The sequence below is a fragment of the Heterodontus francisci genome, chromosome 2 (assembly GCF_036365525.1).
Source record: "Heterodontus francisci isolate sHetFra1 chromosome 2, sHetFra1.hap1, whole genome shotgun sequence".
Taxonomy (NCBI): Eukaryota; Metazoa; Chordata; class Chondrichthyes; order Heterodontiformes; family Heterodontidae; genus Heterodontus; species Heterodontus francisci.
In genome coordinates, this window is record NC_090372.1 from 96,372,703 (window position 1) to 96,391,349 (window position 18,647).

At 42.0% G+C, this 18,647-nt stretch overlaps 1 protein-coding gene across 6 annotated transcripts in view; it reads right to left on the reverse strand.

Annotated features, from left to right (window-relative positions):
- Window positions 1-470: 470 nt before the first annotated feature.
- The window catches only part of LOC137345699 (ATP-dependent translocase ABCB1-like), a 165,482-nt gene continuing 147,305 nt past the window's right edge, over window positions 471-18,647 (reverse strand). For all 6 annotated transcript variants that reach the window (XM_068008965.1, XM_068009000.1, XM_068008993.1 and 3 more), the window contains exons 27-28: window positions 14,581-14,727; window positions 471-1,986 (exon numbers count right to left, since the gene is read on the reverse strand). In XM_068008965.1, the coding sequence (XP_067865066.1) occupies window positions 1,789-1,986; window positions 14,581-14,727 (345 nt within the window). In that variant the 3' untranslated portion in view covers window positions 471-1,788. The remainder of the gene's footprint in view (window positions 1,987-14,580; window positions 14,728-18,647) is intronic.

Genomic DNA, 18,647 nt, shown 5'->3' on the forward strand with positions numbered 1-18,647 from the left:
ATGTCAGGAAGCACTTCTTCATGCCAAGCAGAAATCTGGAACTCTTCAGCTGTTGAGCCTAGGTCAATTGCAAATTTCAAAACTGAAACTGATAGATTTTTGCTAGGCAAAAGGTATTAAGGAATATGGAACCAAGGTATGTAAATGGAGTCAGGATACAGATCAGCCATAATCTAATTGAAGGGTGGGACAATCTCAAGGGACTGAATGGCCCTCTCCTGATCCCATGTTCCAGTAAGTTTAAATGAACAGGATTTGTACAGCAACAATGAGTGCGAATGGTCACATTATACGTCTCAGCATATAGGTTTTAGATGTCGTGTTTGAAATCTCATACAAAACTCACCTGTAAATGTTAGTCCTTTAAAGTAAGTTTCAAGACATTTTGAAATAACTCATATCCTAACTGTGAAAAATCATTCAAAAAGTCCTGAAAATGACAACCACAAACTGATATAATCAAACCTTGATAAGATTGAAATATTTTATTGTTCATTTGTGCCACAGAGCTAGAAGGAATTAGTAAGGTGTCTCATCATTACATATCAATGAGGTCTTCTTTAGCACCTGCAGGCAATTGGATTTTGTCTGCTACTGCAGGTGCCGGAGGCCTGGAGTAGCCATTTTCCAACTCCCTTGCTCCTTCCGGCGATGGGCTCTCTGGTGCAGTTGGGAATCCTGCCCAAATTACTTAAATTAGTCTGACCCCCCCAAAAATTCACAAGGTTTTCAACAAAGCAAAATCTCACCTTTGATAGCTATAGTAACTTTGCCCTAAATTATATAGAAGTACAATAGAAAGCATGTGCTTCATTAAATATATCAGCATGTACAAAGTTTTAGAGAACATGCTGATTGACTGCATCAAATTTTTTCTTGGCTTACATCCTTACCTCAATGTGCAGTTAAAACAAATTTGCTTTAATGGAAATGTGGCTGTATTACTGCACATAAAATATGCATGCCATTTTATTGAATAACCTTATCACTTACTAGCAATCGGTCATCCTTCCATTGGAGAACCCAGGTTCTACAACAGCTGGCCAATTCACACCACCAGATTGCCACCAAGGCTGTGAAGGTGAAAATTACCCCATGTTCTCCTTTCCACATATTGTAGTATATGCAGCATAACCAGCTCCTTATGCAGATTAATATGAATCTGCAACATTGTATTATAATAAATATTCAAAAGAACACACGCGATGATGATATACTAATAGCTCTCCTTAACATGCATAGCAAACATTTGAATGAAGTAATAATGCATGATTCAGGCTCAGTCAAACTTCCTTCGTAAAAGCTATTCATCAGGTTGCACTTTGATTGTATAAAGCTATGGCTATCAGTCACAGGCTGTTGTCCCAGAAATGAGATGCACGATCAGTAGATTGAAGTTATACCACCATGTTGAAGAGGTAAGCATCAATGGAGCATTGGACATGCATTAATGGATGTGTGTATTGTGTGCTCCCTGAAGTAATTTTTAATGCTATACCCGTGTAAGACCTTTTCCACTAACAAGGCACTGAAAAGTAAATTTATAAAGACTATAGGAGGTCCACAGGTTGCTGATCATTTTTAAGATGCAGCACCTGTTCGGAATTCAAACTGGTATGACACTGCTTCCTAGAGGTAATTTCACACCTTCCAGCTTTAGTGCACTTAGTAGTCAGATGGAGAGTTAACTCAAAATATACCACCACTTTTCCATCAGTGCACAGTTAAAACTACTTTGCTTCAAGGTAAAAGCAGTGACATTACTGCACATAATATAAAGATGTCATTTTATTGAATGACCTGGGCATTCACTAGATTATAGTAAGCCCCACGTTTTGCTATCAGCTGTTCATGTGTTCCCCGTTCTTTTACTTTTCCATTGTCAATAACGGCTATCACATCGGCATTCTGTACTGTTGTCAGACGATGAGCAATTACCACACAGGTCCTTCCTTCCCTTGCTTTGTCAAGAGCCTCCTGAACAATCTGAAAAAGAAGGAACTTTGCTTTAAAAGGAGTTAATGTAATAAATTAAACCTCTACTACTTTCAATTTTCATGATTTTTGGTTGTTGACAAAAGAAGGTTTCCTCCTGTTTAAATTATAAGAACATAAGAAATAGGAGCAGGACTAAGCCATTTCGTCCCTCGAGCCTGCTCTGCCATTCAATAAGATCATGGCTGATCTGATCTTGGCCTCAGCTCCACTTTCCTGCCTATTCTTTATAATCCTTGACACCCATTAGTTCAAAAATCTATCTCAGCCTTGAATAGACTCAGCCTCCACAATTCTCTGGGGTACAGAATTCAATTTTTAAGCTTGTTTTGTAGAACTGAGTCCTGACTTGATTATATATTTGGGATAATATAAGTAACAACATTTCCACATAAATTAGAACTTAGAGGTAGGAAAGTCTGAAGGAAACTTTATAGTAGTCTCCTAATGTGTGTTAAAAAAGATACAAATATTTCTTGATAACACTCCTGTGAAGTACCTCGAGATGTTTTACTACATTAAAGGTGCTATATACATGCAAGTTATTACTTTTTTGTATTTGTATTTATAATTCATATAGCACCTTTAACATAGGAAAATGTGCCAGAATGCTTCACAAAGGTTCAAAAGGACTGGCTGCCAAAACTTTGTGGGAAAGTTAGGAGAGGGAACTTCAAGTTTTGTCTGAGTGACAGGCTCTGAGAAGCTTTTAAAAATGGAAAGAGAGGAGAGTGAGGCAGAGAGGCAGAAGGGTTTAGGCAGTAAGTTCCAGAGAGTAGTGTAGAGACAGCTGAAGCAGAGAGGAGGAAAATGCCCCTCTAAATTGAATGGTATAGAGATATTAGAAGGGGTGCAAGGCTGAATATAGTGAAAGAGTGATATGTTTTCTCTTCTTTGTGCTTATTCAGACTTCAGACATCCAGGCTTTAACCAGCCATCAGGGGTCAGTTAATACTTAAATAGCGGGTTCCTTTTTGATGGCATGGCATTACATTGCAAGAGAACATCTCAACATGTCCAGTCTGTCTGATGATCAGCAGCAGACGGAGAATGAGACTCAGTCACATGGTATACTACATCATTTCCTCTCTCGCAAGGTGTACTGAAAATGTAACCACACCCATTTAAAGGTATACTACAACATTCCCCTTTTCTCAAACTAAAAAGCTCCTCCTTATAATTAAATGTAACTATTTACAATGCAAGAAAAGTGTGAGTCTATACATTACAGAACAATTTATAAGTCTCTAAATCTTTATGGTGGTCAGCTGACATGCCCCAAATTAGTAACTACAATGTTGGTTTGCCTTTGTTGGATTTTCTCACAGTGATCTGTGGGAGTAGCATGCTTGGATGTTGCATGGAATGTGGTCTTGGACCTTGTCCTAGATGCAATGCAGTTACCTAAATGTTGAGAATAAGGTACTTCTTATTTGCCCTCCCTTTCTTCTCACAATTGTTCTACTGGGTGTACTGAGCTTGTATGACCTTGGCTCTGGACAGATCCGTGTTATTTCAACTGGCTGCCACGTACTTTCTGTGGGATACTGAGCTCTTACTCACTGTCCTGTCCTTAGATCTGGCAATTCTTTACCTGCTTTCCTGCCATACACATCTTTCATTCTCCCCTGTTTTTCCAAAAATGCTCTCTCTCACTTCTGGAAGGGTTGAGTGATGGAAGTGAGGTAGATTTGTATGTACTGGCCTGCCAAGTAATAGCTCCAACAGCGAGGGTATCATTGCACTCAGAGAAGTGCCTCTGAGGTGAAGCATAGCAATGTGTAGATCCTGTTTGGTTTTCCTACACTTCTGAATTAGTGATTTCACTGCATGAACCATTCTCTCATCCATGCCGTTGGATCTTGGGTAGCGCGGAGATGATGTAGTGTTGTCAATGCCCCACTTTTCACACATGTTCCTGAATGGCTTCCCCGTGAACTGAGGTCCGTTGTCTACTATGACCTCCCTGGGAGTTCCAAATAGGCTGTAAATGGCAATTTGCATTTTGGCAATTGTTATGCTCGATGTATTGTGCAATTGATGATGATAGGATACTTTGAGAAGTAGTCAGTAACAACTAAGAAATCATCCCTATGGTCATGGAATAAATCGGATGTGATCTTGGCCTATGGATGAATAAGCAGCTCGTGAGGAATGATCGGTTCCGTTTGCTGACTTGGCAAGTTTTCTTGGCATGCCGTGCACTGCTTCACTGTGACATCGATGCATTCATGAATGCTTGGCCAATAGACTGTTTCTCTGGCTAGTCTTCTGTTCCGATCAATGTCCATATGAGATTCGTGTAGTTGTTGTAGCATGTCATGTCTCAATGCTTATGGTACGATGACCTGTTTACCTTTAAAAATAACTTGGCTGGATATACCAAGTTTATCTCAGTATTCCCAAAACTATCTCATGTGCTAGTGGACGCCTTGAATTGAGTCTGGCCATCCTTCTATGATCGTGTTCCAAAGAAGCTGTTGGATCCTTCACTGTCTCAACCTGCAATTGTTGCCATTTCTGCTGTGCGAAGTTTATTCGATCCATATGGAGTACATCCTCTAGCTCCACGTCCATCAAGTTGAGTTGTAAATTGATGTTTACTTCTGCAGTCTTCACTGAATTGGGTAAACTGCTTAGTGTGTTTGATGTAACCATCAAATTGTCAGGTTTGTTTTGCATGTCGCAGTTGTAACCTTGTATTTTTACCAATAGGCATTGCAATCTCAGTGGCTTGCTAGTCAATGGCTTCTTCCAAATCATCTCAAGCGATTTGTGGTCTGTTTCTGCCATAAATCTCTTCCCAAGTAGATATGTGTGAAAATGCATAATTCCAAATACCAAGGCTAAAGTTTCTCTCTCAATATTCAAGCAGTTTGATTGTACTGCTGACAAAGATTTCAATTTGAATGCAGTGGACTTGCCTTTCTGCAAGATACAAGCTCTAGGATGCTTCCACTTCGACAGTAGTCACCTCTCTGGGGTCATGAAGCTGTAACAAGGATGCTTCCGATATCAACTTCTTCAGTTCCTGGAAAAGATGTTGGTCGTCTTCGTGCCAAACAAAAGGAACCTCCTTTCGATACAGACAATGCTTTCTGTGCAAAATTTGGGATATATGGAGATAAAAGGTTGAAGAGACCTAACCAACATTGGAGATTCTGCTTATCTGGGGTGTTGGCATTGCATGAACATCCTCCAGCTTGCTGGGGTAAGGACAAATACCTGCACTCGAGTATATTGACCCAAAGAAACTGATTTGTTGTACATTGATCTCACATTTGTAACTGTTAAAAACCAGCCCTTCCTTGCATGCTGCTTGTATTAGGAGATTTACATTTCTGTCATGCTCCTGATTTGTCCTTCCCACTATGGCAATGTCATCCACTATGTATATGTAACATGGCACAGTACAAGTAATACCATTCATATGCACCTGAAAGAGATATTGGCTAATTGATAGCCCAAAAGTTGAAAACAATATTGACCGAATGGGATACGGAAGATTTTGAGACTTCTCAGCCAAATGTACCGACTAATAACCACTCTTTGCATCTAGTTTTGAGAAAAAATTGTCTCCCATGAATTTTGGGTTAAGCTCTTGTGTGGGATCCTTGTGTGGCCAATGCTTGAGCACATTGTTCAACCTTCTTGGATCCGGGCAGACTCTAAATGAGCTGACTTTCTTGACTACACTCATGATTTGAGCTGCACTAATCCATGTCTTCTTGTACCTTTCTGATGATCCCTTTCCATCTTGTCCAGCTCGACTTTCAACTTGGACTGAATGTGGAGGCTGCATTTGTGTGGTGGGTCAATTGATGGTACGGCATCCTCTCTTAGATGTAAAGTTGTGACTCCCTTGAAGCGGCCAATTCTATCAAGGCACCCGCAGTATTTTGCTTTTATTTTTCTATAAAGGCAACCTGGGTACTGTGCTGTTCGATCACTGACTGAAGTGATGGTTTGCCTTCTGGCACCTGGTTAATGCCATGTAGCATCACCAAGGTTAGATCTCAACATGCCAGAAGACCAGCAATTGCTGAACCTTTTGTCTCTACAATGCAGAGTGTTTCCTAAGTTCAGGATGACTAGTTGTATTTGCACTCTATCACGATGGATCCTCAGCATGGAATGGCTGATCTGCTGTTTGCAGACAATTTTACAGCAATTGGTTTCACCATGGCCTTCCAGTTATTTGGGTGCATTTCTTGTAGAAACCAGAGGGAGCATGTTTGCACTAGCCCCTGTATCTATTTTGACCAATAACGAATGATTGCCAACTTTTTGTGGACAGATGATCTGGATCGTGGCAAAAAACTTCAAACGGTGCAATGACATCTATATGTTCTTTGATACCAACAGTACGGAAAGTGTTCTCATCTCGTCATTACCACTGTCCACTTTGTCCGTTACCTCGCGTATGTTTTTCCTGCCGAATCTGCTCCAGTCTTTATTGCTGCGTGGAGGCACTGGTTGCTTGTGGTCCGCTGGAAGCTTTGCGTGACTCCTCACAGCTCCTTCAGTCATTACTCTTCTGCATTGTTTCTGCCAGTGACCCTTTATGCCGCATGCTTAGCAGAAATCAAAGAATGCTGGGCAACTCTAGCACATGTAGAAGTCCACATCTGTTACATGGCTTCCCAGGCTTGGATACTCTTGTCAGTGTGTTCACTGTCGAGGTTGTACATAGACCTTGTAGACTCTGTCAGCCCACAATGATGGCTTCTTATTTGCATCCGTCCTTAAGTAATTTGTCAATGCTGCAACCTTTGGGTTTATCTAGTAGGCCTTTCTGAAATGCATCGATTGGTGTGGTTGCAATTACCAGCTCGGCGATTCTTTCTGCCAGCTTGGCATCGGAAAAGTCACAGCGTGCACCCTTTTCCCTGCACCTACTAATAAAGCAGTCATAGAGAGATACAGCCCTTTGGCCCATCGAGTCTGTGCTGACCATCAAACACCCATTTATACTAATTCTACATTAATTCCATATTTGCTACCACATCCCCATCTTCCCTCAATTCTCCTACCACCTACCTACACTAGGGGCAATTTACAATGGCCAATTTGCCTATCAACCTGACAGTCTTTGCAAGTGGGAGGAAACCGGAGCACCCGGCAGAGACCTAAGCGGTCACAGGGAGAACTTGCAAACTCTGCACAGGCAGTACTCAGAACAGAACCCGGGTCACTTGAGCTGCGAGGCTGCGGTGCTAACCATTGCACCACCCCATAGTAGTAGTCAATGGATTCGTGGGGTTACTGGCGAAATGCCATAAACTCTAGTCTATGGATGTGACAATTAATTTGGACTCTTAACTGGTCTTCCAGAGTTGTCCAGATTTTCTTCGAATCACTTTGGTCCTCTTCTGTGAGCACAGACATAATCAATTGATGTAGGACTTCATTTCCAATCACAATATGTATTTTGATAGCCTACTTATCTGGCTCAGAGACTCCCAGGTCAATGAACCAAAGCTCTGTTCTCTATTTGAACAGTCTGAACTCCAATAATAAATTGGCTGCTTTCCAATTAATGTTTGGAAATTTTGCAGTTATTTTTCTACCTTTTCAGGACTATCCTGCTGCTTTCTATGTTTTAAAACAATGTTCCTGTCATTTTGCTGTTCAGGGCCTGAATGCTGCAGTCACTGTAGATGTTGCAGTTCCTCAGCTTGCCACAGCTTGACCTATTGCTGAAGCACTAGTTAAGATGGGTGATGCTGTTCTCGTTTTCACGCACTTTTTCCTGATAACGCCCACAAAGCTCGGTTGTGGCGGGTACGCACCATGATGCTTGCACAGCCTGTAAAGGCAAAGAAGACCTTTCCAGACTTTTACCTTTGTTTTCGCCGTTAACTTTCACAACCTTTTTTGCCCAATTTTAATGACGGTTCTGATTTTGCTTGCTTGCGACCGATCCAGCTGCCAGTATCCCAGTAACTCACCTTTCCTAGCTGTGCACTGCCTGACACTATACCTCTCAATGTGTCGCTCCAATTTTTAAAACTTACAGTAATTACTGCGTAGCCAAGGTTTTTAAACCACACACTCTTTGTCGACTGAGTGGTTTTTACTCCAAAGTTCGTTATTGCTTAGCAGCTGCTTCCAGTTTCTCCACTACCGATGTTTCTGTGCTGTGCATGGTGAACTTAGATTTTGAGAATCTTGGAGTCTTCAACTCTTCAAATCATCACCAAAGCTGGCTCGATGCTACTGCTGCTGCCATACTGTGCTTTCTTTTCCTTGTACTTACAATGACTTCCGATATCAAGGCACGAACCACGCATCAGGGGTCAGGTAACACTTAAATAGTGGGTTCCTTTCTGGAAAGTGGTAGCATGGCATTACATTGCAAGAGAACATCTGAACATGTCTGGTCTATCAGGTGATCAGCAGTGAGACTCAGTCACATGGTATGTTACACCATTTCCTCTCTAGCAAGGTGTACTGAAAATGTAACCAGACCCACTACAACACAGAGAAAGTGTGGGGTGAGCCTGTAGAGGTAGTTGAAGATAAAGATTAAAATTTTAAATGATGAATTAGGAACAGGGAGTCAGTGCAGGGCAGCAGTGAATTTCTACCCTAATAGAAACTTCAATTTTAGCCTCATCAGGACTACATCCACCACAGGTCACTCCAGTGACTTAACTGACAGGAATGTCTATCCACTGCAGTACCTCTGCTAATTTCAATGATGGCTGCTAATACGGGCTGGTCTGGGAACTGATCAATAGTTGTCCAATCCCAAGACACTGTACTATTTATAATACAACTTCCTGAACCAGTATTATACTTTCCCAGGATTATGTGGCTCTGGAAGGGTTCCAGGCCAATCTGATGCAGTGGGCCACACTGGAAAGAATGTTGTGGTAGGAAATATGGAGATTATCTGGTCACTCGCACTCTCGATGCTGTTTGTGAGAATTTTCTGTGTACAAATTAGCTGCTACATTTTCCTACAGCAGTGACTACATATCAAAAGTATTTCATTCGCTGTAAAGTGTTTTGGGATGTCCTGTGGTCATGAAAGGCACTATATAAACACAAATTAATTCTTCTTTTATAGATGAAATATGAACTGTAAGACTTTTGAGATTCTGATAACATAAAGTAGTACAGCATATGAACATACGAGTTGGGACCAGGAGTAGGCCATTCGGCCTCTCAAGCCTGCTCCATCATTGATAAGATCATGGCTGATCTGAATGTGGCCTCAACTCCACCTTCCTGTCTGCCCCTATAACACTTGAATCCCTTGTCTATCAAGAATCTATCTAACTCAGCTTTGAATATATTCAATGATCCAGCCTCTACTGCTCTCTCAGGAAGTGAATTCCACAGACTAATCACCCTCAGAGAAAAAACATTTCCTCATCTCTAACTTAAATGGGAGACCTTTTATTTTTAATCTGTGTCCCCTAGTTCTAGTCTCGCCCATAAGTGGAAATATTCTTCCAGCATCCACCCTGTTAAGACCCCTCAGGATAAAGGCCTGCTCGGGTCTGCAAATGAAACCCGACCTGAGCCCGACAGAACCACATCCGACCCGAGCCCGACCCGGCCCGAGTCCCTTGACTTTTTCCCGCACTTCACCCGACCTGACCCGACCCGACCACCAGAATATAATCAACTTTATTGAAGAGGTTGTGCTCTACCTTGGATGGAATTGCTCACTACCGACTAGTGCGGAGTCCAAATGCACGTTTCCGCCTTGACGTCCTGGCTGTCACTGTGTCCGACCTGACCCAAGCGCAAATGCCGGACCCAGAAGAGCTACCCAACCCAACCCAAACCTGACACGTTGTCAGGCCCAGTGGGGTTCGGGTCGGGTAGCCATGCTCTACCTCAGGATCTTTTATTGTTTCAATAACATCACCTCTCATTCTTCTAAACTCCAATGGGTATGGCCCAACCTGTTCAATCTTTCCTCATAAAATAACCCCTTCATCCCAGGAATCAGTCGAGTGAACCTTCTCTGAACTGCTTCAAATGCAATTTTATCCTCTCTTAAGTAAGGAGACCAAAACTTTACACAGTACTCAGATGTGGTCTCACCAAGGCCCTGTAGAGCTGTAACAAAACTTCCCTACTTTTATATTCCATTCCCCTTGCAATAAATGCCAACATTCCATTTGCCTTCCTGATCACTTGCTGTACCTGCATATTAACTTTTTATGATTCATGTGTCAGGATACCCAAATCCCTCTGTACCACAGAGTCTATTTACTATTTAAGTAATATTCTGCTTTTCTATTCTTCCTGTCAAAGTGGACAAGTTCACATTTTCCTACATTACACTCCAACTGCCAAATTTATGCCCACTCACTTAACCTATCTTTATCCTTTTGTAGACTGTGTCATCTGCAAATTTAGCTGCCATTCATTCAGTCCCTTCATCCAAGTCATTGATGTAGGTTGTAAATAGTTGAGGCCCCAGCACTGATCCCCTGTGGCACTCCACTAGTCACATCCTGCTAACCCAAAAATGATCTATTTATCCCTACTCTCTGCTTCCTGTTAGCTAACCAATCCTTTATCCATGCTAATACATTACCCCCTACACCATGAGCTATTATTTTGTGTAGTAACCTTTGATGTGGCACCTTATCAAATGCCTTTTGGAAATCCAAGTACATCACAGCTTTATCCATGTTGCTTGTTACTTCCTCAAAGAACTCTAATAAGTTAGTCAAACATGATTTCCTTTTCACAAATCCATGTTGACTTTGCCTGATCACATTATGATTTTCAATGTCAATGAGATGTTTAGTTTAGTTTAGTGATACAGCACTGAAACAGGCCCTTCGGCCCACCGAGTCTGTGCCGACCATCAACCACCCATTTATACTAACCCTACACTCATTCCATATCCCTACCACATCCCCACCTGTCCCTATATTTCCCTACCACCTACCTATACTAGGGGAAATTTATAATGGCCAATTAACCTATCAACCTGCAAGTCCTTGGCATGTGGGAGGAAACCGGAGCACCCGGAGGAAACCCACGCAGACACAGGAAGAGCTTGCAAACTCCGCACAGGCAGTACCCAGAATTGAACCCGGGTCGCTGGAGCTGTGAGGCTGCGGTGCTAACCACTGCGCCACTGTGCCGCCCTGGATTTATGCTCATGTGCATTATCAGCACTATGCCATCTACTCTATGGCAATAGTTTTATTCTGTAGGAGCTGCAACAGGGGTATCTGATCCTGGTTCCCAACATTTTGTTGCTCCTCTCCTGTGCTTGTTTCAATAAATAATTATGAGAATAATGTGTGGTATAAACAGGGTCAATGACAAGCTAAAGGACAGCAAACAGACAGGAAGAGAGGAATTCAAAAACTTTTTGATTGTATTGAGGTTTCTCTGCAGTGTGATGGAACTGGCATGCCTGTTTTTTCTATTCTCGATTCAAGCTAAGGTCGTTTACTTGGTGTCAAGCTCCATCATAATAAATGGCCATGATGAAGTTTCATAAATAAATTCTTATTAAAAAACCTGCTGTGTTTAATTTTATTGAACCAATTTTATGGCCAATATTGTGTGAATTGGGAGTACTAGTGGTTATGAGGAGAGGAACATGTTACAGTTTGCAAATGGTTAGCGTTGGGAGCAGAAAGCAAAAAGGATTGTGATTACATAGCAGTTCATCATGGCCAAAAGTTCTTCATAGACAATGGGTTATTTTGAAGCACAGTCCTTTATTGTATAAACAAAAATAGCAGCAAATGAGAAAAACTACTAGTTTTGGTGGTGTTGGTTGAAAGAGAAATGCTCACCAGAACATTAAAAAAAATTGCTCTTTCATGTCCACCCAAACACACAGCTTTAATGTCTCACCTGAAAGAAAGCATACACCTCTAAGGATTCAGCACTCCCTCAGCACTGCACTGCAGTATCAGCCTGAAATACATATCCAAATCCTGCAGTGCAACTGAACCAATAACCTTCTGACTCGGAGGTGAGAGTGCTAGTTGGTAGTACTCAGATACAACTAATGTTAGAGTATCAATTCTGGTTTGGACATAATGCTAGAGATTTCATCACATGACCTCTTGCCTTCAACCACCGTGCCCAGTCAGCCTTTTTTCCCACTTCATTATTTTTCTAACTAATAAACAAAACGTTCAAAGAAAATGGAAAGAACACATGATTTACTTTAAAAACGCTATGATTTTTCTCCAGCATTACTTTCAGTCACGTCCTGAAGATTAATTTTTAATTCCTGGAGAATCATAGAATCGTAGAAAGTTTAAGGCACAGAAAGAGGCCACTTGGCCCATCATAACAATCCAGGAGAGTTGGCAACTCTAACTGGCATACAAAATGTATTTTTCTATCTACAATCCTTTTTATGATTTGTTGCAGTTTCTGTGTGCTATCCAGAAATCTATAAGAATGCTAGAACCAACTGCCCTGAGTTTCTCCAGCAACTGAACACATTTCAGTAAAACAAACCTATCAGGTTTCAATTACCACTCCCTGAATTCCTGAATGAGTAGGTTTTTTCTTGTTATGCAACTCTGGCGTCACTGTACAAATCTTGTTACTGAGAACATTTTAAGTGAGAATATTTCTTTTGCACAGGTTTTCTTGAGATTAACTACTCTTTTACTGTTTCTAATTTGGATGTTGCATGTAGATTGTTCTTTACAAGGGACCTTTTCAGTCGAATGCAAATCAGGTTTTACTTTGCGTATGAACCGTAGCAGTGGTGCTTTATCCCCAAATCCTAGGTCTCGGTGTCAGCTGCAAGCCAAACGTGAAATTGTCGGGCATGCTAAAACCAGCTGCTGAGACAGACCATTCTTTAAGCGGTTTTTCCTGTGCTGTTGGTTTTAGCAAGTTCCAGCAGTTTAATATTTGGCTTGCAGCTGGCTGCAAAAGACCAATGCTTCAGAATCCAATGGCATTAGTGAAGGCCTCACACAATGCTGATGTTACCTCAGCCATTAATTCACATGCTGGAAGACTGACATCGCAAACACCCTGCTGACATAATAGAAATGGGGCTGGTATTAAATTTATCTAACTGGGTACCTAAGATTTCCATGTAGCTACACCAACAACTTGCATTTATATCATGTTTTTAATGGAGTAAAAATGTCCCAAGGTGCTTCACAGGAGTTATCTGACAAAATTTGACACCAAGCTACATAAAAAACCATTAGGACAACCAGAGCAGTTTTTTATATTCTTGGAATGAGGGTATCACTAGGCAAGGCCAGCAATTATTGCCCATCCCTAATTGCCCTCAAGGTGGTGATGGTGAGCTGCTTTCTTGAACCACAGCAGTTCCATGTGGTGACATTTTTGTAGCAGGTCTGATATACCTGAGTGGCTCACTCGTCTCATTTCAGAGGCAACCACGTTAATGTAGGACTGGAGTCACATATAGGCCAGAACAGGTAAGAACAGCAGTTTTCCTTCCCTAAAGGACATCAGGGAACCATTTTGGTTTTTACAACATTACTGATGCCATATTTGTATTCAAGATTTTTTGTTTACTTAATTTAAATTTACAGACTGTTATCATGGGACCTCTCAATTATTAGCTTACGCCTTTGCATTACTAGTCTAGTTACATAACCACTATACTACCATACCCTTACTAGATCAAAAATGTAGGTTTTAAGGGGTGACTTAAAGGAGGGGAATAAGATAGAAAGATGAAGAGATTCAGGGAGGGAATTCCAGGGCTTCGGGCCAAGGCAGCTGAAAGCACGCCTGCCAACGGTGAGCAATGAAAATTGAGGATGCACAAGAGGCCAGAATTAGAGGAGCGTAGAGGTCTCCGATGGTTTCAGGGCTGGAGCAAGTTATAGAGCTAGGGATAACGATGAGAACTTTAGCCAGACCGAGAGCCATTGTAGATTAGCGAGCACAGGGGTGATGGGTGAATGGACTTGGTGTGGGTTAGCAAATGGGCAGCAGAATTTTGGATGACCTCAAATTTAAGGAGGGTGAAAGATGAGAGGCCAGTCAGGAGAGCATTGGAATAATTGAGTCTGAAAGTAACAAAGGTATGGATGAGGGTTTTAGCAGCGGATAAGCTGCAGCACGGGTGGAGACAGACAATGTTATGGAGGTGGAAGTAGGCAGTTTTTGTGATGTAGCAGATTTGGGGTCGGAAACTCAGAGCGGTCTCAGCCTCAGACACTGGCCAAAGAGAGAGATGGAGTCAGTAGCTAAGGAAAGAGCTTGTAGCGGTGACCAAAGTCAATGGCTTTGAACTTTCCATTATTTAATTGAGGGATATTTCTGTTCTTCTAATACTGGATGTCGGACAAACAGTGTGACAAATCAGAGGCACTGGAGATGTCAAGAGTGCTGGCAGTCGGAATGAGCTGGTAAAAAAAGTGAGAAAATGCTGAAAATACTCAGAAGGTAGGTCAGCATCTGTGAAAAGAACAGATAAATTAAAACTGAAGGTGTAGAACTGGTGAAAGATCTACAACTGAAAATTAACTCATCTGTTCTTTCCACGGTTGTTGATTGATCTACTGAGTGTTCCCACCATTTTGCATTTCAGATTTCCAGCATTTGATTTTTTTTTTGTTAAGAATGGGGTCTTACCTTTTCACTCTCTGTATCAAGTGCAGATGTTGCCTCATCTAAGAGCAGAATTTTTGGCTCCCGTATGAGGGCTCGTGCGATAGCCACTCGTTGCTTTTGTCCACCAGAAAGCTGAGTCCCCTTTTCCCCAACTCTCGTGTTGTAGTTCTAATTATGGAAAGAATCACCATAAAATGTTAATCCAAATCACTTTAAAAAATGCACAGGGGTGGATTCTATCAGCAGAGAGCTCAAAAAATGTACGCCCGCCCATGCGGGCTGTATGCCAAAGAGCCACTGCGATCTTAAACGCGGCAGCTCTTTTAAGTAGCTGGATGGCCCGCCACTCCCCCTCCTGCCATCATATGGAGGGGGCAGGTTGTCTGTTCCCAGCAATGATGTTAGCTGCCCGTGCATAGGCACTGACGCCATTTTTAAAGGGCAGTCAGCCCTGCTGGGATATTTAAATTTTTAAAGTGATACCCTGCCAGAATTACATAAAGTTCCAACACTCCTTTCCCACCCCCAATGACAATTACATTAACTAAATGCCCTTACCCCCTCCCCAAAACACTTACCTTTAACATCTGACGTTACCCGCCAAACTGCACAAAGTTTAAAATATAACCCTTCTCAGCATCCCCTACATCCATGATGTTTAATTGACCCCATTCCTCACCACCCCCGCACTGATAATCTTACCTCCTCCCCCCTCCCCACCAGTGTCGTGCCTTGTTCCTTGGTCAGGGATCAGAAGGCACGGGTGTGCCGCCTGCCGCGTCGAAGATTGCGGCGGGCTCTCAAAATCGCGGGAGTATATTTAAATTAATTTGTTCTATTGATTTAAATATTAAAATTGTGGTCCCGTTGCCCAGCAGTGGTTGGGGTGGGTGCAGTGCCACGGAGACTCGGTGCTGCTGGAAGGATCAGGCTGGGCCCTGCCGTCTAGGCGTTCCATGGCGGGTCTCATCCGGAGCCATCTTCAGGCACCCCCCTGCCACGGATCACGACGCGAGGGCTGCTTAAAATCCAGCCCACAGTACTTGAGTGGATATGCACAAGTGCTATGAAGCTTAAAATAACTTTGATAGCATTCTTCTTTCACCTAAACTATTGTGACAAGGTGAAGGATCACTGTTTTTTTTTTAAATTAGAAAATGCACTCTCTATTTTCATTTCAGATCTCCAGCAGTTGTGATCATTTTAACCTCTGTTGCTTTAAACAAAAGCTTCCATCTTAAATTCATTGGTCCTGAGTTGCCTTTGCCTGATGTTTAATAGCACAAATACTTATAGCAGCACAAACACATCTGTTATTTTTAAGGACTGTAATTTAGTCACGCTAACATTTTGGGAAAATTATGGATTGTCATGGTAAAAATGCCAAAACCATATGAATTAATCATAGCAAACTATGAAATGTCAGTAGGAGGGCTGACTCGATCATCTGTTCACAGCTGTCACCATCTTATTTACACTGCGTGGTTGTACATCTGACTTCTTTTGCCCAGCAGAAAGTTCTGCACATGTATGTTTACTTCTCTTGTAGTAAGAATGCAGCTTGTGCACCTGAGCATTTATTAAACTAGACTTGACATTGCATTAGAATTATACTTCAAATCAGTGCTCACACCTTCAGAGTCAGGTTAGGTCGTGAGTCTCAATACTCTTATTTTTCTGCGGCACCATAAATCCAGCTTGCACAAGGTTTTGTTTAAAATTAAAAAAATTGTACCAGATAAACTAATGGTGGGATTAGGCAAAGGAACTTAAGAACGTTATTGTAGACAATTTATCCCAGCGCTGGAGAATAGCAAGCATTATATACAATAATGGAAACATTTTGATGTCCTGGTGAACTGTAATGAACTATCAGCAAATGGAGATGTGTAATGATGTGATTAGTGATGCAACAGTTATCACATTGCTGATAAAGTCTATGGTTAAAAAAATGGTTTAAAGGTTTTTTTAAAAATAAAAATCAAATGACCCCCTGAAACTGCATTATTAGAGAGCTGCAGCTGATACCACATCTGCTGCAATAGAGCCTTTCATGTAGGCTAATGTGGTGGCTGTAACACAAGGATTTTGGCGCAGGCTGCTCCCAGCTGTTCCATGATCTAAGCTTGTTGGAGAATGTCCCAAAAGAGTGATAATATCCTTTTAACAGTAAAATGAATAAAATACTGGCACATTGTGACTCTAGTGTGTAGGTTCTGTGTTAGCACCAATGCACGATGCTTCATAAAATAGAGAAGAAGCAACAACATTTTTATTTCATTTAAAAAAAAAATTATTATTACTCTTCAAGCCTTTCCACTTTCACATCGTAATGACATTTTTGAAGATTTAATCAAAGTAAATTTACTATCAGAATTGTTGGTTTTTCATAACTGTGATGTTGAATGCTGATTCACACACCTACTTTGGTTTGTGGTAACAGAGAGTCATAATATGGTGAGGCAGAATTAACACTAATTTCGGAAAAGTATTGTTTGACAAATCTGGCAGAGTATTTTCAGGTTATATTTGCAGGGCAGATCAAGGGGAACCAGTGTTTGTAGGATAATTGGATTTTCAAAAAGCTTTCGATAAGGTGCCACCTTATCAAAGATACACAAAATTAGCGCTTATTGAATTGAGGGTAATGTATTAACATGCTTTGAGGATTGATTAATGGACAGAAAACAGAGAGTAGGAATAAATGGGTCATTTTCAGGTTGAGTGTCTGTAACTAGCAGGATACCGCAAGGATCAGTGCTGGGCCTCAGCTATTTACAATTTATATCAATGACTTAGATGAGGGAATCAAGTGTAATGAATCCAAGTTTGCTGACAATACAAAATTAGGTGGGAGAGTAAGGTGGATGCAAAAAGGCTGCAAATGTCAAGTGAGTGGGCTTGGACATAGCAGATGGAATATAGGGCTGTTTTTACCAACCCTCTGGGGATGGGCTGGGAGGCATTGAGGGGGGGGGGGCAGGGTGATGGTGCCTGTAAAATAGCCAGGGAAGGCAGGGGTTGGAATGCCCATTGTCTTCCTGCTGCCATGCCACCTTGCAGTTGTGGGGAAGCTGAAGGACGGGCCTTCCTGTTCAGAGGCCAATTGAGCCACTAAGTGGCCAATTAAGGGCCTTTTCCCAATGCTGCTGGCATTTTGCTAGTGGCGGGTGGGCCCTCTACCACGTGGGGAGACCTCCAGGTGAATCCTGGCAGCCTCGCTGAAGGCTCTATTGGGAAGGCCTCCTATCCAGACACACTTTGGCCTCCTGGTGTCAATGGATGCCCCTGCAGCAACCACCACCACCCGCACACCTGCCCCCCAACACCCACTGCCCTCTCCAACACCCACCCCCTATCCAGGGCATGCCTGACTGGCCCTGGCACCCCAAGGCCCCACTTACCTCGTTGGGTGGTGTCCTTCATGGCGTCCTCTTCTGCCAGGTGCAGTCACAGCTCCCGGTGGCATTGCTGAGACTGCTGGGCTGCCAGCTGTCTGATTGGCCGGCAGCTCCTGGCTGTTGACGGCCATCCTATAAAGGGATTGCAGTCCTGACGACAACTATTTGGTTGCCTTAGCCCCGTAAAGGGCTGGGGATCCTACAAATGGCTAACGCAGAGTGCCTCCAGATTTCTGGCCCGTAGTTAGGACCCTTGCTGTGAACATAAAATTCAGCCCATAATGTGTGGAAGTGTGAAGTTATCTCCTTTGGAAGGAGAAAAATAAAAGAAGAATATTTTTTTTAAAGACTTGGGTACATGAACGCAGAAAGTTAAGATGCAGCAAACAATTAGGAAAATAAATCATATGTTTGTCTTTATTACAAAGGGATTGGAGTATAAGAGTGAAGAAGTTTTACTGCAATTGTATGGGCCTTATTGAGATCACACCTGTAGTACTGTGTACAATTTTGGATTCTTTACCGTAGGAAAGATACACTTGGCTTGGAAAAGATGCAACAAAGGTTAATTAAACTGATTCCTGGGATGAGGGGATCGTCCTATGAGTAGACTAAGCCTTTATTCACTTTAATTTAGAAGAATGAGAGAATCATTGAAACATCTAAAATTCTGAAGGGTTTTGATAG